The sequence below is a fragment of the Scyliorhinus torazame genome, chromosome 16, assembly GCF_047496885.1.
Source record: "Scyliorhinus torazame isolate Kashiwa2021f chromosome 16, sScyTor2.1, whole genome shotgun sequence".
Lineage (NCBI taxonomy): Eukaryota > Metazoa > Chordata > Chondrichthyes > Carcharhiniformes > Scyliorhinidae > Scyliorhinus > Scyliorhinus torazame.
Genome location: NC_092722.1, coordinates 187,288,260 through 187,314,616, shown reverse-complemented (window position 1 = coordinate 187,314,616; position 26,357 = coordinate 187,288,260). Strand labels below are relative to the sequence as shown.

General features: G+C 49.8%; 1 protein-coding gene across 1 annotated transcript in view; it reads right to left on the bottom strand.

Moving 5' to 3' along the window:
- The window catches only part of loxl4 (lysyl oxidase-like 4), a 177,305-nt gene that overhangs the window by 84,449 nt on the left and 66,499 nt on the right, over positions 1 to 26,357 (bottom strand). The window contains exons 5-7 of the mRNA XM_072479622.1: positions 12,962 to 13,000; positions 7,910 to 8,123; positions 4,221 to 4,404 (exon numbers count right to left, since the gene is read on the bottom strand). Coding sequence (XP_072335723.1) covers positions 4,221 to 4,404; positions 7,910 to 8,123; positions 12,962 to 13,000 — 437 coding nt within the window. The remainder of the gene's footprint in view (positions 1 to 4,220; positions 4,405 to 7,909; positions 8,124 to 12,961; positions 13,001 to 26,357) is intronic.

The window sequence follows — 26,357 nt, the reverse complement described above, 5'->3', positions numbered from 1 at the left end:
GGTGATTATCCCATTGTTTATTTAGCATTTAGGAAGAAGAAGAGACGTCAGAGATCGAGTGACCACAAGAATCTCTGTTGTCTTTGCTCACCAAACTGGTCCAACCACACAATTGGCTCTCCTTCATCTCCGCGAGTCTGAAATTGGGCATATTCACTAACCATGACCGCATGAATCAGATCTGTCATAATATACACACAAGTATATGATGGTGCACAGACAGACAGTGAGTGACACAAAGGATGACCAATGAGCATACAGAACACAGCAGCCAATCACCAGACAGGACACAGCCACTATAAAGCCAGGGGGCACTAGTTTTCCCGCTCTCTGGGGATGCAGCCTCTGAGACAGTCAGAGCCTGTGAGCAGCAACTAGAACATCCACCATGTGGCAGTAAGATAGTCTGGTCAGGTTAGCCTCAGGTCTCCAGTCAACTCAGCATAGTGTCAACCCACAGTTCAAGCATGTTTAATAGTTAAGAGTTCAATAAAATCGAGTTGCGTTTCTTCAAGTGTTGGAAGCCTGTCTCTCTCTCTGCTCCAGTAAACGCAGTCCTCGCAGACCCAGCTTACCCAACGCATCAAGACCGAATACATTTAACAAACGCTGAATATTTCATAACCAGTTATAGAAAATAGTTAATCTTTCAAATAATAATGGCCACAATTCTCTGGCCGTTTGGAGTCTGTTTTCCCGCCAGCATCGCACCCCCACCCATGGGTTTCCCGGCAGCATGGGGAAGATTCAACAGGAAATCCCATTGGGTGGCACAGTGATTAGCACTGCTACCTCACAGCGCCAGGGCTCCGGGTTCAATCCCAGCGTCGGGTGACTGTCTGTGCAGAGTCTGCACGTTCTCCCCTTTCATTCGTGGGTTTCCACCGGGTGCTCCGGTTTCCTCCCACTGTCCCACCATGGGCAGGTTAGGTGGCTTGGCCGTGATAAATTGCCCTTTAGTGTCCACAAGGTGTGGGGTTATAGGGTTGCGGGGATAGGGCGAGGGAGTGGGTCTAGGTAGGGTGCTCTTTCAGAGGGCCGGCCCAGACTCGTTGGGCCGAATGGCCTCCTTCTGCACTGTAGGAATTCTACGTGAGCAATCAGCACGCACCTCACTTCACTCGCCCTCGCTTCACGTGCGAATCACTGCAGTCATACCGGTAGGAAAACAAAATACATGGACAAAATCAGCGGCAATCTGTCCGTCGACAACAAAATGGCTGGTTGGCCACACTCAGAACCTTGATAGGCCGCGTGCGCCCCCAGGCCGCAGGTTGCCCACCACTTACTATCTTTTAATTTTTTTCTTTCAGCAATGCAGGCATCACAGCTGGACCAACATTTATCGCCCATCCCAAACTGCCCCCGAAAAGGTGTGGGTGAGCCAGCTTCTTGAGCCGCTGCAGCCCGTGTGGTGTAGGTACACCCAAGAGCGCTGTTTAGCGAAGGGAGTCGGCTTTCCTGACATACTTTGGCTCTACGTGTGACTCCAGTCCCACACAGCGCAGTAGACTGCTCTCTGAAGTGGCCGAGCAAGCCCCATAGTTGCCTCAAACCTTCTCGGGGCAACTGGGGATGGGCAATAAAAATCAATCTCGCCCGCAACGCCCACAGCCCACGAATGAACATAAATAAAAATGTATAAGGCCAGTATGAAAAGTCATGCAAAACAGCCGCCTGCCTTACGTCTCCCAACTGTTTTGTATCACCCCAGAATATTCAAATCCAACAGAGCAGGTCTATTCAAAGGGAGTGGGTGTCAGTCTTAGGCAAGACATTAACATTTCTACAGCTGCCAATCCTGCCCATTGAATTGAATTGTTAGATGTGGGTTTTCTGTTTTGATTCTGTGGGATACAGGCTGTCTTTAACTTCCCTCAGTGAACCTTTGATTTCAGCCGACAGAACATCGTTGTAACTGTCTGAAACTGGGTTGTGCAAGCGAGGCAGCGTTGTTTCACACGTCTGCGGCGGCATTTTCAGGGTGGTGGCGTTTCCCTTTCTGACAGGCAACAGGTCCGCCGACGCTGACTGCCGCGCAGCGATTTCAAGCTCCAGCGAGTGTAAATTGGTTGGAGGCGAGACTTCTGCCCCCCATTCGAGCGGAAGATCCACCTTTAAAGAGTCGTCAGCCAATCTGATTGGCCGCAGCTCTCTAGTGCCAGCAGAGACAGCTCCCCAAGTCTCGGGATTCGGAAAGCTTGGGAGGTCTCAGGGCAGGGAGGGTAGGGGAGGCCTGCGGGAGGAGGGGGACGGACGGAGAGGGGGGTTGGGGGGGGGGGTGAGGCTGGGAGGGGAGGAAGGTCCTGCATTACCTGACCTTTAGGGTGGGAAGGGGGTTGGGGGGGGGGGGGGGGGGTCAGAATGGATCAGCTGATGGAGGAACCCCACCCTCTCCTCTCATCCTTCCCATCCAGTCCTGAGCCCAGTTTATCTTCGGGATTCCTCCATTCCCTGGACACATTAACCCTTACCAACTTTTACAGACGCACCATAGAAAGCATCCTATCAGGCTGCATCACAGCCTGGTATGGCAACTGCTCGGCCCAGGACCGCAAGAAACTTCAGAGAGTCGTGAACACCGCCCAGTCCATCACACGAACCTGCCTCCCATCCATTGACTCCATCTACACCTCCCGCTGCCTGGGGAAAGCGGGCAGTATAATCAAAGATCCCTCCCATCCAGCTTACTCACTCTTCCAACTTCTTCCATCGGGCAGGAGATACAGATGTCTGAGAACACGCACGAACAGACTCAAAAACAGCTTCTTCCCCACTGTCACCAGACTCCTAAATGACCCTCCTATGGACTGATCTCATTAACACTACACCCTGTATGCTTCACCCGATGCCAGTGCTTATGTAGTTACATTGTGTACCTTGTGTTGCCCTATTATGTATTTTCTTTTATTCCCTTTTCTTCTCATGTACTTAATGATCTGTTGAGCTGCTCGCAGAAAAATACTTTTCACTGTACCTCGGTACACGTGACAATAAACAAATCCAATCCAATCCAATCCACCTCCCGCCAACCAGAAAATTGGGGCCGGGTGGGAAACAGCCCTTACATGGTCAATGATTGGCTCCTAAAGGGCCCCGATTGTGCAAAGGATGTCCTGGATATCCACAGCCTTGTCCACCCCAGCGTAAAACTGCACAGCGGTCAGGGCAGGCCGGAGCCAATGGGAACCCCCCCCCTGAGCAAATTTCCGTTCACCCCTCCCCACCTCTGTAATCTTCTCTAGCCCCACAACTCTCCGGGATGATCTTAGTCTGCTAATTCCGGCCTCTTGACATTCTCAACTTTAGCCACTTCGACATTGCCGCTCACGCCCTCAGTTGTGTGGACTCTAAGCTCTGGAATTCCCTCCCTAAATCTCTCCACCTCGCTTTCCTCTTTTAAGACGCTTCTCAAACTCTCTCTCGTTCACCAAGCCATTGGTCACCTGTCCTAATATCTCCTTATGTGATTCAGTGTCATATGTTGTTTGATAGTGTTATTGTGAAGCATCTAGGAGTGTTTTATTATGTCAATAATAAATATGAGTTGTTGATCTCTGGAGTTCTTCAATGACCCACGTTAATCCAGTTGAAATGGAATGCAACAACAACTTGCATCTAAATCAAGTCTCAACGTAGCAAAAGCTCCCAACGTGCCTCACAGGGGTGTTATCAAGCAAGAGTTCTGACTGCACCGTGCAATAGGTGCAGGTGACCAAAAATCTGCTCCAAGAGGTTTCAAGACCGAGTTAAAGAAAGAGAGCGGTAGACCGTAAGATGTAGGAGCAGAAGTAGGCCATTCGGCCCATCGAGCCTGCTCCATCATTCAATGAGATCCCGACAGCTCCAGTCCACTTTTCCGTCTTAACCCCGCCACCCTTGATTCCCTCACCGATAAAGATCTAACCCTAACACACAATACCATCAGATGTAAGAAAGTAGAGAAAGAGCATGGGGAGTGGATTGCTCTACCAGAGAGACGGCGCAGAAATGATGGTCTGAATAAGCTCCATTTGTGCTGTACGATTCTTTTTCTAAAATGGAGGGTGGGGTTTGACAGAGTTTACAGAGACGGGGGGGGGGGGGGGGGGGGGGGAGGGGGGGGGGGCTGCTGGAGGGATTTGAAATGAAAGGTGAGAATTGTAAATTCAATGCACTTTCGGAGACAAGGAAGGTAGCTGTGGATCCACTTTGCTCCCACACATCACCCTGAGACTAACCTTGGCCAAACAACGCTCCCATTACTGCCTCCTTCGCGTTGCCGAAACCCAACTCGCGGCACACGACGCTGGCAGCCAAGAGGTTCCATCCATCGTCGCAGATTGTCCCCCATTGGCCGTTTTTCAGGACTTCCACCCTCCCTTCACCAGTCTGCGCTCTACCCTTCAGTCGCGCCAGAGCTTGCTGAGAGAGGGAAACAAAATGACTTGTGCAATGCTCGTTGGCAGCGTAAACATCATCAATGCCTCCATTAATATTAGTGTAAAATATATTTTCATCGTGCCTGTCAAACAGCCCCCTCCATGGCCCTGGGGTGGCCCAAAGTTTCGTTCATTGGGTATGGGCATCGCTGGGCCAGCATTTATTTCCCTTCCCGAATTGCCCTAGAATTGAATCACGTATAGGCCAGACCGGGTAAGGGTGGCAGATTTCCTCGCCAAAAGTACACTGGAGAACCCCAGATGAGTCTTTCCAACAATTGACAATAGTTTAATGGTCGTTAAGACTTTGTTTTTTCTGGAATTCAAATTCGAACCCAAATGCCCCAGAGAATTCCCCTGGTTCTCTGGATTGCTAGTCCAGTGCCAGTCACACTCCACCTTCCCCTAAGTGCTTTACATCCAATGAAGACACCACGTTGTTGTAATGTTGGAAACATGGCAGCTAATTTGTGCAGAGCAAAGTCCCACAAACAACAACAACAATGACCAGATATTTGGTTGATTGGGGGGATAAATATTGCCCAGGACATCAGGGATAACACCTCCTCGCATGCCCCCCCCCCCCCCCCCAGCCCCACCAGGGGGCAATGGGAGTCTCGGGGGATAGGTCGGGGGGGGGGAAGGGATCTAAGGAGGTCACTGGGCCTCAATGGAGGGTAACCGTGAGCAGAAGGTGGCTTCTGATTAAGGCGCACCGCCTCTTCCTGCCCAAGACCTAACTTTATTTTTGGGACTCCGCTCCAATGCTACAATCCACCCGCAAGCCTAAAAATTAAGGCTGGCTGGGAAACTGCCCTTGACTGTCCATTAATTAGCCACTAAGGGGCCTCAATTGGGGAAAGGCCAGGCTTCTTCTCCAAGGCCTTGCCCGCTACCATTTCACACTCCCTCCCCAACCCCCACCAAAAGACCCACGAAGGCAGGGTAGGAGGGGGGATGGTGGTGGTGGTGGGGGGATGGGGGGGGGGTACAAGAAGCATAAAATTCTGGCCTATAAAATTAGAATCCCTACACTGCAAAGGAAGGTCATTCGGCCCATCGAGTCTGCACCAACCCACTGAAAGAGCCTCGGCCCACTTCCCCCATCCTATTCCCATTACCCTGCAACCCAAATTAACCGTTGGACATTAAAGGGCAATTTTAGAATGGCCAATCCACCTAACCTGCTCATCCCTGGCGCTGTGAGGCAGCAGTGCCAATCACTGTGCCACCCCTATGTCTCTCGTAATCTTGAATGTGTATCAAATCGCCCCTCTGCCTTCTCTTTTCTAGAGAAAAGAGACAGTCTGGTCAATCTTTCCTGATGAACGTGATCTCTGAATGAAAATAAAGGCAACACCAGGAGCTGAGATAAGACGTCCCTCAGGGTTGTCAGCAGATATCTAGGTAATCCTGAGGCCCAGGCTAAAGCTCGGGCGACAAGGGTTCAAATCCCAACACGGCAACTGGTGGAATTAAATTCTGTTGGGAAAAAATTCTGGATTTAAAAGGCTAGTCTCAGTAATGGTGACCATGAAACAACTGTCGTAAAAACCCATCTGGTTCACTAATGTCCTTTAGGGAGGGAAATCTACCGTCTTTACCCGGTCTGGCCTACATGTGACTCCAGACCCACAGCAATGTGGTTGACTCTGAACTGCCCTCTGAAAGGGCCCAGCAAACCACTCGGATCAAGGGCCAATTAGGGATGGGCAATAAATGCAGGCCCAGCCAGCGACGCCCACATCCCACAAATGCATTTGTTAAAAACACACTGCGCTCGTCTCTGAAGCTAAACATGCTTCTGTTCAGCACTGGTGCATCTCGTGTCCCTTCAAATCACAAAGAAACAGCAGGAAACATCCAGTCATCAATATTCCTGTCCCCAGCCGGAGAATTCAGTTCGCGAGGAGTTTCGGAGAAGTGACAGGAGATTAATTGGCCCAAATTTTTAAAAAACAAAGTTGTGTTACGTTGCTGCGTCTGTTGGGAAATTAACTCTTGGCTAATGTGGAACATGGAGGGGATTCTGACCACTCCCAGTGAGCTCAGAAAACATTCATCCGCCAAGTCCAATATCACACAAACGCACATTTCTAAAAAAGAAAAAAATATATTTTTCCTAAAAGGAGCAATTTTTGGTTTGGTTTAATTACATATGTAAAACTCGACAGCCTGTGTTGCAGACGTGCGATTCTGCAAATCTGCTCTTCCCATACGGGCTCCATGCAGACAGCACTCTCAGCCCCCGTGTTGAAGTGGGCGTGGCCCAGGGGTCCCCTTGCTCTTGACTGCATTTTGGAAATGGAAGCGCGCCAATTTTTACTTTCCCAATGGCGTTGCGAACTTTCACCTTTTGCCCAGTCTGCATGATCGGATAGAAAGGGATATGGGGAGAGCGGACACCACGGCTGGGATAGCTCCAGAAACCAGGAAGCCACTCGGAAAAGGTCTTCAGATTATGAAAGCAGAACGGAATGGTTGCAGGGCTGAAAATTGGAACGATGCTAAGCGGCAGTAAGCAAAGGGGAAGAAGGAAAGAGCTGGCGAAAGTACTAGTGGGGAGGATTTTCCATCGGGGATCAGGAACCCCGACGTCGGGCGGGCAGGGACCCACATTGATTTTGCCTGGATTGAACCATTAGTGGCCAGAGGGTGCACCCACTGACCAACTATGAATGACGCGCGGGCTCAGGAAGCTGACCACCCTGACACTCCCTCTCAGCAACCTTTGAAATATTCGAGGTAACAAAATGGCCGCCAATGCCGGAACTTCATGGCGGAGGAAGAACTGGGTCAGAGCACCTCAAAGACTTCCTGAGGTGCTGGGTCCCTTATCTACCTCTTTGAAGGTCAGCTCCGGGGACCAGCCATGCTCCTGACACCAGGTTGGGCGTGCAGGGTGGGGTAGGGGCACCACAGCCAATTGGACAGTCTGCCTTCGCTAACTGAACAAGCTAATCTCCACCTGCGGGTGGGAAAGCCATCCCTTCCCGAAAATGGCTCAGGGATGACAAACTGGCACGCCAACTGGCATCACATCATTCCCCCCCCCCCCCCCGCCCCCCCACCCCCCCCCCCCCCCATCTCCCTTCCCTCCCCGTTGGCCTCCAAATAATCTTTCCCGGTATTTAGAGGTTGGAATAAATCTCTCCCTCAAAGGTAGTGATATCCTGGGAGCAGATTCCAAGTAATGTGCGGCTGTGGGTGAATTAGTGAAGGTTAGGGGAGTGGGTAGACAGCCGCTGAGGGAATAGTGGGGTTTTGGGGTGGAGTGAAGCGCAGGTAAAGGCCGCAACTATTCCGAGAGGTTGGAATTAACTGCAGAGTGCACCTATATACATCCGGAGACAGGCTCCCCACCCGGGCAATGCCACAGAAGGTTTAACTGCAGAGTGCACCTATATACATCCGGAGACAGGCTCCCCACCCGAGCAATGCCACAGAAGGTTTGACGATAGATCCGGCTGCGTGAATTCTCAGCCTACCTTATCTTGAAAGGCCTTCTTGAAGCGGTTTCCATTTCGCTGCAAGAATGCGGGCCCAGCCACACAACTGATCACCACGTGTATCCCATTCTCACAGGGGAGCTGATTCTTTCCCGCCGAGACCTGGATCCGGCACCTGTTTAGATGGGCCTCATTCCCGTTGCACGACACCTTGTGTATCCAAAAGCTCTTCTTCTTGATGGCCCAGTACAGCCTTTCAAAGATAAAAGAGGCAGGGAATGACAAATACCGTCGCGACATCCTCAGGCTCCAATTACACTGTCCACCGATTACACCAATCGTGGTGATCCCCGGAGTGCCACCCATATATCGGGGAAATTATGCTAGCTATTTGACGTTCAATTCTGGCCTCGGGTCACTGTCTGCGTAGAGTCTGCACGTTCTCCCCGTGTGTGCGCGGGTTTCCTCCGGATGCTCCGGTTTCCTCCCACCGTCCAAAGACGTGCAGGTTAGATGGATTGGCCAATGATAAAATTACCCCTTAGGTTAGCTGGGGTGACAGGGATAGGGAGGGGAAGTGGGTCTGGATAGGGTGCTCCTTCGGAGGGTCATTGCAGACCCGTTGGGTCGAATGGCGTCCTTCTGCACTCTGAGGATTCTATGTAACTTCTGTGTAACCAAAGCAGCCAATTATCGAGGCGTTGTCTGTTTCACAGTAAGAAGTCTTACAATGCCAGGTTAAATTTCAACAGGTTTATTTGGAATCACAGGCTTTTGGAGCGCATCACTCACCTGATGAAGGAGCGACACTCCGAAAGCTCGTGATTTGAAACAAACCTGTTGGACTTTAACCTGGTGTTGTAAGACTTCTTACTGTGCTCACCCCAGTCCAACGCCGGCATCGCCACATCTTGTCTGTTTCAGGCATTTGTTCTCCCCTCATTTTCTTTACAACCAATTTGTAGTATATTTAACAGGATGCAGCCCAGCTCTGACTGAACATTAACACGTCACAAACGGTTTTATTGCGCGTGACAAAGATGGACGAATGGATTCAACTCGTTCAATCCAACCGTCGAAAAAAAACACACCCAGGTCCTCTTCAGTTCATAGAATTTATCATAGAATTTACAGTGCAGAAGGAGGCCATTCGGCCCATCGGGTCTGCACCGGCTCTTGGAAAGAGCACCCGACCCAAGGTCTACGCCTCCACCCGATCCCCATAAACCAGTAACCCCACCCAACACTAAGGGCAATTTTGGACACTAAGGGCAATTTAGTCCGGCCAATCCACCTAACCTGCACATTTGGACTGTGGGAGGAAACCGGAGCACCCGGAGGAAACCCACACACACACGGGGAGGATGTGCAGACTCCGCACAGACAGTGACCCAAGCCGGAATCGAACCTGGGGCCCTGGAGCTGTGAAGCAATTGTGCTATCCACAATGCTACCGTGATGCCAGTGACCGCTGCGGAAAGTAGGCAAATCAAGTTGCTGCCAACATGCCCACTCTACGTGACGTGGACTGGACGGCCTCGAATCATGAAAATAAAGGTGGCTTTGTTTGGAACAGCGCCTGACGCAGCGCGATACCGAGTCATGGTAACGTGAGATGCGGGGCCCGGACCCAAGCCGGAGTTGTTTGGGGCGGTGTTGCTCAGCAAAAGACTGATGACCGTCAGCGGAGACCCCGATTCTCAGGCGTCCCGTTGGAAAGTGAACCTATGTGAAGTGTGAACAGGACAGGGGGGTTAGGTGTAACACCACCCAAGAGAAATTCAAAAAGAGCATGAGAAAAAAGTGTTTCTTTTTACGACATGTTAATTAATTAATTGTAAAATGGATAGGAGTTGACGAGAGGAAATGGCTGTTTGACCATAAAATATGATCCAGTTTTTTAAATTTGTTACTGGGATGTGGGCATCTCTGGCCACACCAGCACCAGTGGAAAGATGCGCAGGGTCGGTGGATTGGCCATGACCAATGCTTGGGGTCATGGGGATAAGGCAGTGGAATGGGCCACGGTAGAGTGCTCCTGTGCAGGGTCGGTGCAGACTCGAGGGACTAAATGGGCTCCCTCCACACCGTAGGGATTCTAGTTGTCCATCCCTATTTAGATCATAAGACATAGAAGCAGAAGTAGGCCATTCGGTCCATCGAGTCTGCTCTGGCATTCATGACTGATCTGATGATAATCCTCAACTTCATATTTTCTGGCCTTATCCCCATAACTTGGGCAGCACGGTAGCACAAGTGGTTAGCACTGTGGCTTCACAGTGCCAGGGTCCCAGGTTTGATTCCCCGTTGGGTCACTGTCTGTGCGGAGTCTGCACGTTCTCCCCGTGTCTGCGTGGGTTTCCTCCGGGTGCTCCGGTTTCCTCCTACAGTCCAAAGACGTGCAGGTTAGGTGGATTGGCCATGATAAATTGCCCTTAGTGACCAAAAAGGTTAGATGGGGTTATTGGGTTACAGGGATAGGGTGAAAGTGAGGGCTTCAGCGGGTCGGTGTAGACTCGATGGGCCGAATGGCCTCCTCCTGCACTGTATGTTCTATGTTCATAACCTTTGATTCCCTCACTGATTAAAAATGTCTCAGCCTTAAACATACTTAACGACCCAGCCTCTCCAGCTCTCTGCGGTAAAGAATTCCACACATTCACTCCCCTCTGAGAGAAGAAATTCCTCCTCATCTCCGTCATAAACCCCTTACTCTGAGATTATGCTTTCTGGTCCTGGACTCTCCCACCAGAGGACACAACCTCTGAGCATCTACTGGCAAGCCCCCTGAGAATCCGATGTGTCTCAATAAGGTCACCTCTCATTCTTCTAAACTCGAATGAGCACAACCTACACAACCTCTCCTCATAGGAAAATCCCTCCAAACCTGGGATCAACCTAGTGAACCTTCTCTGAACTGCCGGTATGTCTTCCCTCAGATAAGGGGACCAAAACTGCTCACAGTATTCCAGGTGTGGTCTAACTAGTGACTTGTATACTTTTAGCAAGGCTTTCCTATTTTTATACTCCATTCCTTTTGAAATAAAGACCAACATTCCATTTGCTTTCCCAATACCCGCTGATCTTGCATGCCAACATTTTGTGATTTATGCACGAAGACCCCCCAGATCCCTCTGAGCTGCAGCTTTCTGCAGTCTCTCTCCATTTAAATAATATTCAGCTCCTTTATTCGTCCTACTAAAGTGCAGAACTTCACATTTCCCTACAGTATATTCCATCTGCCAAGTTTTTGCCCACTTACCTACCCTGTCTATATCCCGCTGTGTCGTCCTCACCACTTGCCTTCCCACCTATTTTTGTGTCATCCAGAAACTTGGCAATAGTACATTCACTTCCCTAGTCCAAGTCATTAATATATATGGTAAATAATTGTGGCCTTGGCACTGATCCCTGTGGCTCTTCACTAGTTATAGGTTGCCATCCTGAAAATGCCCCTTTATCCCAACTCTCTGTCTTCTATCAGTTAGCCAATCCTCTATCCATGCTAATATACTACCCCAACACCATGAGCACTTATCTTATTAAGTAGCTTTTTGTGCATTACCTTATCAAATGCTTTTTGGAAATCCAAGTATCTTACATTTACTGGTCCCCTTTATCTATCCTGCTCATTACCACGACAAACAATTCTAATAAATATGTCAGGCATGATTTCCCCTTCATGAAGCTATGCTGACTCTGATTATATTATATATTTCTAAATGCCCTGCTATTACATTCTTTATCATGGGCTCAATAACAGAAGTTAAGCAAACTGGCCTATGGTGCCTATTTTTTGTGTCACATTGGCAGTTCTCCAATCCTCTGAGACTTTTCCAGAATTTAAGGACTAGAATCACGACAGTGCAGATGAAGGCCATTCAGCCCATCGGGTCCGCACCGACCCTCTGAAAGAGGACCTCACCTAAGCCTACTCCCCTGCCCTATTCCTGTAACCCCACCTGCACTTTGGAAACTAAGGGGAAATTTAGCACGGCCAATCCAGCTAACCTGCACATCTTTGGACTGGGAGGAACCCGGAGCATCCGGAGGAAGCCCACGCGGCCAGGGGGATAATGTGCAGACTCCGCACAGACAGTGACCCAAGGTCGGAATCGAACCCGTGTCTCTGCCGTTGTGAGGCAGCAGTGCTAACGCACTGTGCCACCGTGCTGCCCCTATTCTTGGAAGATTACTACCAGTGCATCCACAATCTCTGTAGCTACTTTTTCTTTATTATCCTGGGAGGCCATTAGTTTCCCTGGCGATTTTTATTCAGTAATAGTTATTGCCTCGAGAAGGTGGTGGTGGGCTGCTTTCTTTAACCGCTGCAGCCCATGTGGGGTAGGTACACCCATAATGAAGGTAGGTGGGGTGTGCTAAGAATTTGACCCAGCATCAGCAAAGGAACGGCAATACATTTCAAAGTCACGATGGTGAGTAGCTTGGAGGGGAACTGGGAGGTAGTGCTGAGTTTGTTCACCTTGGTGGTAGAGGCGGTGGGTTTGGAAGGTGCTGTTGAAGGAACCTCGGCTACTGAATATTCTGGTCTCATTCCAGTTGGCATGAGAAGGCGGTGTTCCATGAGGACAAAGACGGAAGCCAACGGACAGCAGGAGAATGGGGGCGTTGTCATGGGGACAGCAGAGATATACCCAACTAGGTTTGACAACTCCAGACAGCACCGAACTAGAATGGGTCACTCCACACGTTACCATGACTCACAGATGAAGAATATGCTGAGTGAGAAGGCAGCAGGTCACTCGTATTGGCACAGAGGTAACTGAAATAGTGGCAGTTCACTGGAAATAGCCCTCAAATACTTTCCCAGTTTGGTCATTAAATAGGTCACACCGTAATGTCATTAGCATGAAATACACTCCCCGTTCTTGTACAACAAACCTTTAGCATTTAGATCTAGACTAATGCAAACTTTCTGTTTCCTCCAAATCTTTATAAATGGTTTTGGTTTGGCTGTCGAAATGCGAAATTAATTCACCATTGCAGGAAGGTCACAGAGAGGGTTTGAAGACTGCTTGCTGTTCAAACGAAAATGTTTTATGTGTCTCTGAAAATCAAAGTTAGCATTACCTGGTTTTGGGGTTCTTCATCTTGAGGTCCCACTGTTTCCTGTGACAAAGGAATGCAAAAGATTAATGTGTCAGCAGGGAGCATTGATGTAAAGCATTAGACTTAGACACCTGGTGAACAGGAGGTGTCAAATCCCCTATTCTTAGCCACATGCATTCACAGGATTAGAATCTGCTTTCATATCAGAGGATTGACATTTTCGTTTTCACTTGTAAATGACTTGTGAACCTGTACAAATGACACAAATAATCAAATTGCCTATTCGCAGGATTCTTCCGAACGGTATTTAGCAAGGCAAAGCTTTGTCAGCAAGCAAAAATGTCCCTTCACGGGAAGGAACACTGAATAAGGAGTCAGTGGTCTCCCAGATAAGCCCGTATCACAAGCAAACACAACAACGATTAACAGATTAGTTAAGAAGCTGGAAAATGACTCCTATTAAAGGGATGCCGTGCATGACTAGAGCTCGATAAAGAACGTACGCTTTCCTTTACAATTCATGGCCGGAGAGACGAGACACAAAATGATCCACCAAGGTTATATCCTCCGTCTGGAGGGAAAGTGGGAAGTATTGTCTATTTCTCTGGGGAGCGGGGTAAATGACTCTCTATATGACTCTGTACTATTTCCAGGTAAAGTGTTGTGTCACGACTTGGTCGAACTCAATGAAGATTATTTTGCAACCTGTTGAGTCCAAGAACCATACAGGGAGGCGAGTGGATTTTGTTTGCCACTGTGTGTTAATGGGCTGCCATTATTTGGGCAGCACGGTAGCATTGTGGACAGCACAATTGCTTCACAGCTCCCGGGTCCCAGGTTCGATTCCGGCTTGGGTCACTGTCTGTGCGGAGTCTGCACATCCTCCCCGTGTGTGCGTGGGTTTCCTCCGGGTGCTCCGGTTTCCTCCCACAGTCCAAAGATGTGCAGGTTAGGTGGATTGGCCGTGATAAATTGCCCTTAGTGACCAACATTGCCCTTAGTGTTGGGTGGAGGCGTTGACCTTGGGTAGGGTGCTCTTTCCAAGAGCCAGTGCAGACTCAATGGGACGAATGGCCTCCTTCTGCACTGTAAATTCTATGATATTGATCTTATTGGCCAGTAATCTAAAGATCATCTCCCATTGGCAAGTGGATGTCTATGAATGGTGTTTGAGCAGAATGCTGATTCGGGCTCCTACCCGAGCTCACACCATGGCCAATTTTTTTAAATCCTCTCGTGGAACTTGGGCATCACCATCAATTGTCCTTGAGAAGGTGGTAGCGAGCTGCCTTCTTTAACCGCTGAAGTCCACGTGGTGGGGGTACACCCACTGTGCCGTTAGGGAAGGAATTCCCGGATTTTGACCCAGCCACAGCCGATATATTTCCAAGTTGGGATGATGAGTGACTTGGAGGGAACTTGCAGGTGGTGGTGAACAGGCAATAGACTGAGAGGCAACTGCCTCCCAAGGGGTAAGCGCCTAGGAAGAGACAACACATTTGGGAAGGGTCAAAAACTGGATCCTTGACACTTTCAGATAGACAGCAATGGCAGCAGGAATATTATTCTTTAAAAGCCTATTCAGACTTATGGCCATCCCACATAAATAACCTAGCGGTTTGAATCGTAAACATGGCAAATGCAGCTCTGCTACACACAAAACAACGCACCAACCTTCACCTGTCAAAGCAAAGGTCTGTGTTACTTTAATAATGGAGTTTCCAATAGGCTGCGGCCAAAGATATGTCGCTTTTTATGATATATTTCAGCTCTGTTAAACTTTGGTCTTTATCGTTAGAATAATTAATTTTTTTCCCAGAAAAGTGAAGGGAAAAAGATGTTTGTGGATCCAGTATATATTTTGCCTCTGGGACATGAGCTTGGCCATGGGCCAGACTAGCAAGACATGAAGGGAATGATCTGACCAAAATAACACAGGGTGTCGTTGTCGGCAGGGTCGCTGTGGGCGGGAATAGCGGGGTTGTTCAGGGCAGGATTAGCGGGTTTCTGAGCGGGATTAGCGGGGTTCTCAGCGGGATTAGCGGGGTTGTTCTGGGCAGGATTAACGTGGTTCTGAGCGGGATTAGCGGGGTTCTCAGCGGGATTAGCGGGGTTGTTCTGGGTGGGATTAGCAGGATTCTGAGCGGGATTAGCGGGGTTCTGAGCGGGGTTCTGAGTGGGATTAGCGGGGTTGTTCTGGGTGGGATCAGCGGGGTCATTCTGGGTGGGATTGGCGGGGTTGTTCTGGGCGGGATTATCGGGGTCATTCTGGATGGAATTAGCGAGGTCGTTCTCAGCGGGATTAGCGGGATTATTCTGGATGGGATTAGCAGGGTTGTTCTGGGCCGGATTAGCAGTGTCATTCTGGGCAGGATTAGCGGTTATCTCTGGGTGGGATTAGCAGGGTCGTTCTGGATGGGATTAGCAGGGTCGTTCTGGGCAGGATTAGCGGGTGTCTCTGGGCGGGATTAGCAGGATTGTTCAGGGCAGGATTAGATGGGTCATTCTGTGTGGGATTAGCGGGGTGGTTCTGGATGGGATTAGCGAGGTCGTTCTCGGTGGGATTAGCGGGGTTATTCTGGATGGGATTAACGGGGTCGTCCTGGGTGGGATTAGCTGGATAACTCTGGGCGTGATTAGCGGGGTCATTCTTGGTGGGATTAGCATGGTCGTTCTCGATGGGATGAGCGGGATCATTCAGGGAAGTGTTAGCAGGATCACGCTGGATGGGATTAACGGGGTTGTTCTGGGTGGAATTAGCGGGATCATTCTGGGCAGGATTAGCGGGGTTATTCTGGGCTGGATTAGCGGGGTCATACTGGACGGGATTAGTGGGGTTGTTCTGGGTGGGATTAGCAGGGTCGTTCTGGATAGAATTAGCGGGTTATTCTGGGCGGGATTAGCGGGGTCATTCTGGATGGGATTAGCGGGGTCGTTCTGGGCAGGAAGAGGTGTCAAGCTGTATCTGGGGTTTGGGCCCAGAGTAGGACAGCCAATGAAAGAAGCTGAGAAGTTGTTCCTGATGAGAAAGTAACTGATAATGGGCTTTTTCCCCCTGATCTTCTCCTTTTCCTGCCCTGCACTTTGCCCACTTGACCATTCAATGCTCCCTGTGAATCTGAAGGCCACGCAGTTTCATTCAGGTCTCTGTGTACTGCCCAGTAGCAGCTACTGGAAAAATAGGGAAAGGAGGAGACCATTGATTGATTGATTGATATTTATTGTCACATGTTCACCGAAGTACAATGAAATGTATTTCTCGGCCCCCTGGAACCTCGTCCACCATTCAGCTAGACTCTGCTAATCTCTGCAAAATACAGACAGCATTGGGTTCATGTGCGATGCCCCCCAGGGTCAAACTGCCCACCGTCACTCGTCCGGTTCACACACGGAAAATAACCACCAGGGCAAGATGCTGAAGGTGCGCTCGTCCCCATGAGAGTCAACACTTCCAGGAGAAGCGAGGGTCTCAAGGGATGTGGAGCCAAGGCAGCTGACTGGGACTGGGGTGACTGTATGGTCAAGCAGGCTCAAAGGGCTGAATGGCCTTCTCCTGATCCGAAATGTGGGAAACCCGGTGAGGAGAATGGAACACCCCATTGAAGTACAACACACTGCCTCCCCCAGCAAACGCAATGGGCTGGATTCGCCGCCCCCTCGCGCCAAAATCGCGGCCAGCGCGGGGGCGCGGAGAGTCCAGTTTGATGCAGAAATCGGAATCGACGGCGGTTCGCCGATTCTCCGGGCCCTGAAAAGCGGCGTCACCGGGGAGTACGCAGCGCCGCCTGGGGCCATCGCCAGAGGCCCGCTCCGACATCCCCCTGCCCCCCTCCGGCCGAAGTCCCGTGTATCTAACCTGGTCCCGCCGGTCAGGATACTCGCATGGTGGTTGCGGACTCAGTCCGCGGCTGCCCTGGTCGGGGGCAGGCCGATCGGAGGCCAAGGGGGGGGGGGGCCTTATGGGCGGCCGTGGAATGTTGGTGCGGGGATTGAGGGTCGGGCGCGGCCGATCGGGGGGGGGGGAGGGGGGGATCTCCTTTGTGGGTCAACATCCGCGGTCCGAGTCCGCCATGAAGCACGGCGTGGCCGCTGGAGGTCACCGCCGTGCGCATGCGTGGCTTCCGACCCGGACGTGCGGGGGCCCGTATCTGCAGCAAAAGCTGCGAGATTTACCCCCTGATCCCTGCTGGCCCCCTGCAGGGCTGGGAATTCGTGTCCCTTTAATCCAGGATTTTCAGGAGTAAAACTCCACCGTTTTGACGCCAGCATGGGGACATCGGCCCAATATTGAAGAGTCCAGCCCAGTACCTTCATATGTCCGTCTATATAGAGCTGTCTGTGTTCACTCAACAGAGAAATCAAAGTTCCAAGGTGTCATTATTAATCCAGACTTCAATCCGGAGAACGTGGCCAGTTATTCTCCAAGGAGCCAAGTGCAATATTTACTGAGCGAGAGTTTTAAACAGGGTCTTCTCGACGTCGCTTGTGTCTGAACTGCTCGTGGCTCGTCTCCAGTCCTGTAATGCTCACAGGTTCTTCAGCACAAGGAACACGGAATCCAGAATGACAGTCTTACCGGCTCTACGGAACGAAAACCCTGGTTTGCAAATTAAGTGCCCCAGGCCCTGATCTTTAAACAATAATACCCTCAGTGGCTTCTGAGATTATCTCTGTAATGTCACCCAGACCCTGGAACTCGGAGAGATCTCCATTTCCTGCCTCAGTAAAGATAGTTGCAGCAGATGCACAAGAGCTTCACAATGCAATGCAAAGAGTTTCCTCCAGGGTAGTTTAATAACCTTATGAACCATAAAATCCCCACAGTGTAGAAGGAGGCCATTCGGCCCATCGAGTCTGCACCGACCCACTGAATGAGCACCCTACCTAGGTCCACTCCCCTTACCCCTTAGGGGCTGGTTTAGCACAGTGGGCTAAATAGCTGGCTTGGAATACAGAACAATGCCAGCAGCGCGGGTTCAATACCCCGTACCGGCCTCCCCGAACAGGCGCCGGAATGTGGCGACTAGGGGCTTTTCACAGTAACTTCATTGGAGTCTACTTGTGACAATAAGCAATTATTATTATTAACTCCACCTGACCTGCACATCTTTGGACACTAAGGGGGAATTTTAGCATGGTCAGTCCACCTGACTTGCACACCATTGGACTGTGGGAGGAAACCGGAGCACCCGGAGGAAACCCACGCAGACACGGGGGGGGGGGGGGGGGGGGGGGTGCAAACTCCACAGAGTCATCCAAGGCCGGAATCGAACCCAAGTCCCTAGTGCTGAGGCAGCAGTGCTAACCACTGTGTCAGTCCCCCCAATCGTGATTTGCCACCACGAGCCTCGGTAGCCATCCTGCCCCCTGCCCTGTGCAAGTAGAAAATAAAGAGATTTGTAGTTCATTGGAATTTCTATCCGTATCTGGCTTCAGGGTCCGTTCCACCTCAGCTTCAACTTTTACCCAATCTGCTGAATGTCACGTTTAGGTGCTGACTCTGGCTTGGCTGTGGTTCCACGGAGATCAACACCCACTGGGAATCTCGCCCAAGAGGCTATTCTTCACTCAAGAGCCCAGTTGACTGGTGTGCTATTTGACTGTGGAAGGCAGTGCGGGTGACCGGGATTCGTTGGTCCTCCAGGCAAGCGGTTGTGTGGATTACATGAATAGGGGCATACGGACAAGGGAGGGAACACACAGAAGGGAGCCCAGATCTCCTCCTCCAAAACTCCCGGCTGACACAAGGAGGTGTCCTCGATCCCGTCTGATGTTATGGCCTCAGGAATCTAGATTTGAGATTAAAATCTAACATTGCTGTTTTGCCTCCTGCGTCAGCCTTTGCCTTTCTGAACCAATTCACTGCCTATAATTAACACTAAGAGGTCAGTTCTGGATCATCTGGTCTGCCAAGTGGAGCAGGGCATGCAAATTATCGGTATGTAATCTACGACATCCCATTGCAAGGGAAGTGCTTTAAATTAAACTATATCACCAGGTATATTAGTGTGGATATTTGCAATGCAATGCATTGTTTTTTTACCAGTGGAAAATTCCAGTCTTTTTTTTTTAACGCTTATTAGTTCCAAGTCATTGCAATCTCAGCAAGACTTAATAAAAAAAGCAGAGTAAACAGTTCTGATAACTTGTCATGAAAACTCATTTATCACACTAAATGTATAATTCCAATACATTTCTTGTGTTCCACCAGTTTGTTACATCTTTTGCATATCGCAGAGCTATGTAGCGATGACACTAGTTCCCAATAATGCAAGAGGTTTAGCTACAAGGGTTTTAAACTGTCTTAATAATAATAATCATAATAACTTTTATTGTTACAAGTAGGCTTGCATTAACGCTGCAATGAAGTTACTGTGAAAAGCCCCTAGTCCCCACATTCCGGCGCCTGCTCGGGTACACTGAGGGAGAATTCAGAATGTCCAATTCACTTAACAAGCACATCTTTCGGGATTTCTGGGAGGAAACCGGAGCACCTGGAGATCTAATAGAATATTCCAACAGGGAATTGGAAAGGCAGGAAAACTGCAGGGCTATGCGGAAAGAGCAAACGAGTGAATAGTTCTTTTAAGTTGCCAGCACACACACACACACAATGGGCTGAATGGTCGCCAGTTGTTCCATAAAATGTTATTGGAGAATGGGAAAATTATCAGAAGAGAGAACGACTGTCTGCCCTGGCTTGGGATCACGAAGCGAGCTCCCCACGGGAGGATGCCGTCCTCCACGCTGAGCTCTTACTGCTGGGTCTCAATATCCCGCAGCCCCTTAGGCAGATTCACTTGTTGGCTCCCTGTGTAAGACGACATGGCGTGACGTTGCCAATACTGGGTCTCCAATCATGAACTTGTGCAATGGTGACCGGCAAGGTGTCCATAAGGTTTAGGGTCGACACGGCCTCGTCAGCCCTTGGTGGAGATGGGGGAGACGTGTCGGCAATGGCAGCCAGCTCAGAGCGTCCGCATTTGCGATCTGCGTGCCCGGACAATGCTCAAACACGTAATCGAACGCCACTTGCAATAGAGCCCATCGCTGTATCCAGGCAGATGCTATTGGCGGAATCGCCTTGTCCTCTTTAAACAATCTGAGCAATGACGTGGTCTGTCACAATGGGAACCGATGCCCAGGAACCATACTGGTAAAATATCTTCACCACGAATACGACGCCCAGCCCTTCTTTACCCATCTGTGCATTGTTGCAGTCCACAGCGGCCAAAGCCCGTGAAGAATAGGCTATTGGTCTTTCCTGCTGGTCATCCATCTGGTGTGTAAAGATCCTCCTGTTTAAGCATGGTTTCCCGTCTGTATTCTCTTTCTTTTCTGTTATTTTGCTTTCATAACCTTTGTATCTGGACAATACCTGGGACCTGTATGTCACCTTTAATTTTAAAAGCAAAGGAACCTCCCCCCCGCACCCCCCCCCCCCCCCCCCCCCCCCCCCGCCGCCGACAAGATGTGCTGTTTGGTTTGACCTCGGGAAACCCCCGGCAAGATGTGCTGTTTGGTCTGGCCTCAGTGATGACACATTTTGATGGAGTTGGCTGACAACCAACAAACTACTTCGAATTCCCGGGTCTTACTTAACACTCGGTGCTGATCATCCGGAAGGTTCCTCACTTTGTGGGACTGGGTGTTTCGCTTTCAGTTTTTGTTCTTGATCAAGAAGGCAGAGGGCCATGGTTCTGCTCTCTCTAAAGACCCGGCAAAAGGAGCCTTTCTCTCTGCATAGCCAGTTGAAACTGCAGGAAAATCCAGTCCAGCACCAGCTACAGGCAAGGGGGCCCAGGGTGGGGATGTGGCGGGGGGGGGGGGGGGGGGGGGGGGAGGTGGGATGGAATGTTGTTAGAAAACCTTTTTAAACTCTCATATGGAGAACTCTAGTCTCATTTGAGTGAGACTGATCGTTACTCTGCTAGAGGTGGAGGCAAGTCGGAATTAAACAGACCTGAGCGGGACCTTCCGTGTGAAGGCCCAGATTAATACAAGTTAAAGTGACTCCCCAGAGGGGATCCCAAGGCCTGAGAGTCCGGCCTGAATGTTCCAACCAGAAGAGCCTGGTTAGCAATTCAACTGGGGGTTTCAGCATTCCGCCACCCGGGAAGATAGCTGGCTACAATGATTTCAATATCAGCATCAAGGACACTCATCTCTCCTCCTTCCATTTTAATCACTATTATTTTACCTCTTTCCCCTTTGTGTGTCTGTCTTGTGTGTGTTTTGGGGTAGAGGGTGGGATGGTACAAGAGGGAATAATAGGTTAGCTGGTCGATATTTTATCATAATTATTGCATGTCTTATCTCTCTTGTTGTAAATAAATAATTGGAAAGGTTAATGGAATGTTTATAACTAGAGGAATAGTAGGTAAAGGGGAGGATGTTTGTTCCAGTCATCTCAGGCCCTGGTTAGACCACATTTGGAGGACTGTGAACAGTTCTAGGTACTACAGCTTAGAAAGAATACATTGGCCTTAGAAAGCGGCTAGTGCAGATTTGCTGGAATGTTATCGGGATTCCAACAGTTAAATTATATGGGGAGATTACATCAACTAGAATTATATCAAGGCTTTTATAATGTTGGGCATTGTTTCGCTTGTGATCTTCTGAATATCATAGCATACCACTGTTTTTCAAACTTTCTTGCCCAAGACCCAGTTTAGCAGCCGGCCAACCTTTGCGACCCGCGCCAGCCGACCTTTGCGACCCGCGCCGACCTTTTCTATTATTAGTGTCCAAAAGGTTATGTGGGGTTACAGGGATAGGGTGGAGATGTGGGCGAAAGAAGGGTGCTCTTTCCAAGGGCCAGTGCAGACTCGATGGGCTGAATGGCCTCCTTCTGCACTGTAAATTCTATGATTCTATGATCCTAAACAGTTTCTTTTGTGTTTCACTTACAAATGATACCTGTAAGTCATTGGAGCAGTCAAGGGTCAAAGATCTCAGTAAATATCTGCAAATGTTTGGTTAATTCACTGAAGTTGGGACTCCACCCCGGGGTTGGTGGGGCTGCAATTGACCATGCACTCAAAGAACAAAGAAAAGTACAGCACAGGAACAGGCCCTTCGGCCCTCCATGCCTGCGCCGACCATGCTGCCCGTCTAAACTAAAATCTTCCACACTTCCGAGGTCCGTATCCCTCTATTCCCATCCTATTCATGTATTTGTCAAGGTGCCCCTTAAACATCACTATCGTCCCTGCTTCCACCACCTCCTCCGCTGGCTGTGCGTGCTAGGCACCCACTACCCTCTGTGTAAAAAACTTGCCTCGTACATCCTCCAAACCTTGCCCCTCATACCTTAAGCCTGTGCCCCCTCGTAATTGACCCCTCTATCCTGGGAAAAAGTCTCCACCCTGTCTGTGCCCCTCATGATTTTGTAGACCTCTATCAGGTCGCCACTCAACCTCCGTCGTTCCAGTGAGAACAAACCGAGTTTATTCAACCTCTCCTCATAGCCAATGCCCTCCATACCAGGCAACATCCTGGTAAATCTCTTCTGCACCATCTCTAAAGCCTCCACATCCTTCTGGTAGTGTGGCGACCAGAAGAGAACACTATAACTAAGGTTCTATACAGCTGCAACACGACTTGCCAATTTTTATACTCAATGCCCCGGCCAATGAAGGCAAGCATGCCGTATGCCTTCTTGACTAACGTCTCCACCTGTGTTGCCCATTTCTGTGACCTGTGGACCTGTACACCTAGATCTATCTCTCTGACTGTCAATACTCTTGAGGGTTCTACCATTCACTGTATATTCCCTACCTGTATTAGACCTTCCAAAATGCATTACCTCACATTTGTCTGGATTAAACTCCATTTGCCATCTCTCCACCCAAGTCTCCAAACGATCTGTCCTCTGACAGTCCTCATCGCTATCCGCAATTCCACCAACCTTTGTGTCGTCTGCAAACTTACTAATCAGACCAGTTACATTTTCCGCCAAATCATTTATATATACTACGAACAGCAAAGATCCCAGCACGGATCCCTGCGGAACACCACTAGTCACAGCCCTCCAATCAGAAAAGCATCCTTCCATTGCTACTCTCTGCCTTCTATGACCTAGCCAGTTCTGTATCCATCTTGCCAGCTCACCCCGATCCCGTGTGACTTCACCTTTTGTACCAGTCTGCCTTGAGGGACCTTGTCAAAGGCCTTACTGAAGTCCATATAGACAACATCCACTGCCCTACCTGCATTAATCATCTTTGTGACCTCCTCGAAAAACTCTATCAAGTTAGTGAGACACGACCTCCCCTTCACAAAACCGTGCTGCCTCTCGCTAATACGTCCACTTGTTTCCAAATGGGAGTAGATCCTGTCTCGAAGAATTCTCTCCAGTAATTTCCCTACCACTGACGTAAGGCTCACCGGCTTGTAGTTCCCCGGATTATCCTTGGCACCCTTCTTAATCAAAGGAACAACATTGGCTATTCTCCAGTCCTCCGGGACATCACCTGAAGATGATGCCCCGGGTGTTGTAACAGCTGGGATAATCCTGCCCCGATTCCGTATGGTGAGGCCTCGCAAATTTCCAAAAGGGGCTTTGAGGGGTTGTAATAGGTCAATAACCCTGACGATGAGAGCCGCCACTTTACCCTGGCGAAGACTTCTTCTTGCGACGCACTCCACACCCATTCTTGATGATTCTTCAGTAGCGCGTGAAGTGGTACAAGGACAGTCGATAGGTTAGGGATAAACGTCCCGTAATAATTCACGAGGGTTTAAGAATGACCGCAACTCGGTAGCGTTTGCTGGCGTGGGGGCTTGTTCGATTGCTCGCACCTTCTCCTCTACTGGGTGTGGGCCATCCCGATCGACACGACACCCCGAGGTGAACACCTGTCTCGGAAGACCGGCGGAGGGCTACCTCCAGATTGTTCAGGTGCTCCTATTGGGCGGCTCCGATGATCAGGACGTCATCCAAGTAGACCGCCACTCACAGCAGTCCTTGGAGGATGTTCTCCACGACTCTCTGGGAAATAGCGCAAGCCGATGACACTCTGAACAGCAACCTTGTGTATTCATAGAGGCCTCTATGGGTATTAGTGGTCACAAATTTTCTGGAATCTGCATCTAGCTCCAATTGGAGGTATGGGTTACTCAGAACGAGTTTCGAAAAGAGTGTCCCCCAGCCAGCTTTGCGTAGATGGCCTCTATTCGCGGCAACGGGTATCTGTCCAAAAATGAGGCCTTATAATTCCTGCACAAGCGGACGGTTTTGTCCGGTTTCAGCAGGGGGACTACAGGTCCAGCCCAACCTGCAATATTGTACCTGCCAGCTGATTCCTCGGCTTTCCAAGCGGTTGGGGGTCATCCTCTACCTTTGTCAGCAACGTGTAGGGAACTGGGCGGACCTGGAAATACTCCGGTTGCGCCTCAGGGTCTACGTGAATCTTGGCCATGATTTTACCCAGGCCCTCCTGGTAAACTCGATCCTAAACACCTTCTCATCCTATCTCCCCGCTCCGCTGGCACAGCCGAGTCGCTGGCTGCGGGTAATTGTAGTTTGCTCCTTTGGCAGCCTTGCAGAGGCGGGATGGGGAGAAGGGCGGGACCAGTTACTACGCTCGCAGTTTGCCAGCGCTTTGCTCGTCTTGCAGCTGGGCCAGAGCTGTGAAGTTCTCCGCCACTGGGAGAGACGGCAGAACAGCTGCTGCCTGAGGAATGCCCTGGCACGGGCCCCGTGGCAGGCTCTGTAAACACAGCCTGGGAACAGACCCTTCACTTCACACTGAAGGCTGACCAATGAAACTGACGGAGCAAGCCCATAAGTCCCCTCATCCCCACCCCTTGACCTTCAGTTGACCTTCAGCTACCTCGGTTGCTTCAACTAGTTTGGATCAACGTTACCTTTTAACCATGTGTTCTCCGAATAATCGTGGCTATGAAGCACCGGTCACTGGACAGCACTGTGCTGCTCCCCAGTTGTTTGCGATGTAGTTTCAAACCGATATAACGGATTGTATTTGGGATCGTGATGCTGAAAAGCAGCTGTGACATTGTTCTGCAGGGCAGCCCTGATTTTCACAGTCGCGTGCAGCGTTTGCAGACATAACGATGCTCGATGGACATTCTACATTCCACATTCTACACTCCGTAAACCTGAGGACATCCAAACCTTTGCTGCCCGATCCTAAACTCATGCTCACCACTCTCCCACCTCCCCCCCGCCCGATCAAGCAACATCTTGGTTTTGAAACTCTTGTCCTGGTTTTCAAATCCTCCCATGGCCCCGCCCCTCACCATGTCCCTGATCTCCTCCAGCCTCACGACCCCCTGAGATCTCTGCACTCCTCTAAGTCCGACCTTTTGAGCGTCACGGATATTAATCGCTGCACCATTGGCGCTCATGCCTTCAGCTGCCTGAGCCCTAAGTTTTGGAATTCCTTCCCTAACCCTCTCTGCCTCTCTCCCCCTTTAAGACGTTCCTTAAAAACCGTGATCTCCACAATAGAACCATTCTGGTAAATCTACACTTCAGTCCCGGTGTAAGGATCAGACACTTATTTTTGTATATAGGACTAGTGAGGATATAGAGGGCCTTTGACTTTCTTGATTCCTCCTACCCTGTTCATTAACCCTGCTCTCTTCTTAAGAAAGCACCAACTTGTTCCTAAGTCAGATCATGCCCTTAACCAATCTTCTTGGCCGCCCACTAAACTGTTGGCCACTCTCTGAGCCAATTTTGCGTTTGATTTGTGTTCAATTGAAAGTTGCCTTGAACCATGACCAGGTTTCTGGTGAGGATTCTCCTCTTAGAGAATGTTAAACATACACACATATACCGAAGCTTGGTTGTAGCACACCGAGATGTTCTTAGACACACTTCCAGTCAGATGGTAGAAAAGGATATTGAGGCATTGGGGAATGTGTAGGAAGGTGATTTGGAAAAGAGGTTATCATGATCAGGTAAGAGTAAACAGGGTGGGGTTACCTGCTCCAGGAAAGGAAATGCTAAGGGTTGGCCTAGCAGAGTCTTTAAAATGCTGAAGGAGTTTAAAGGGGTAGACCTAATGAAGATTAGGGGAAGGTGATGGTGTAGTTGCACTGCGTTGCGCTGGTCAAGGAGTCACAGCCTGAGTGAGTGAGACACAGACAGAGTGAGAATTTGGTAATTTGGTGCAGTGAGGTAATTCGGTGAAGAGTGGGAGAAGGTGCTTTTTCCCGACTGTTTTGTTCTCTCTCTTTCTTCGGGCCTAATTTCGGGAGCTGTTCGGAGGAGGAGGAGCAGTCTCTGTGAGTATAAAAACCTAACGGTAACTTCCTGTTTTCCAGGTTTTTCCCCCCAAAAGTGACGTCAGAGGGAAGCTGTGATCTGATTGGTTGATAGCATATCTGCCCCAAATTTTAAAAAAAACACAGCTAAACTCGTAAACTTAAATTAAACTAATTAATT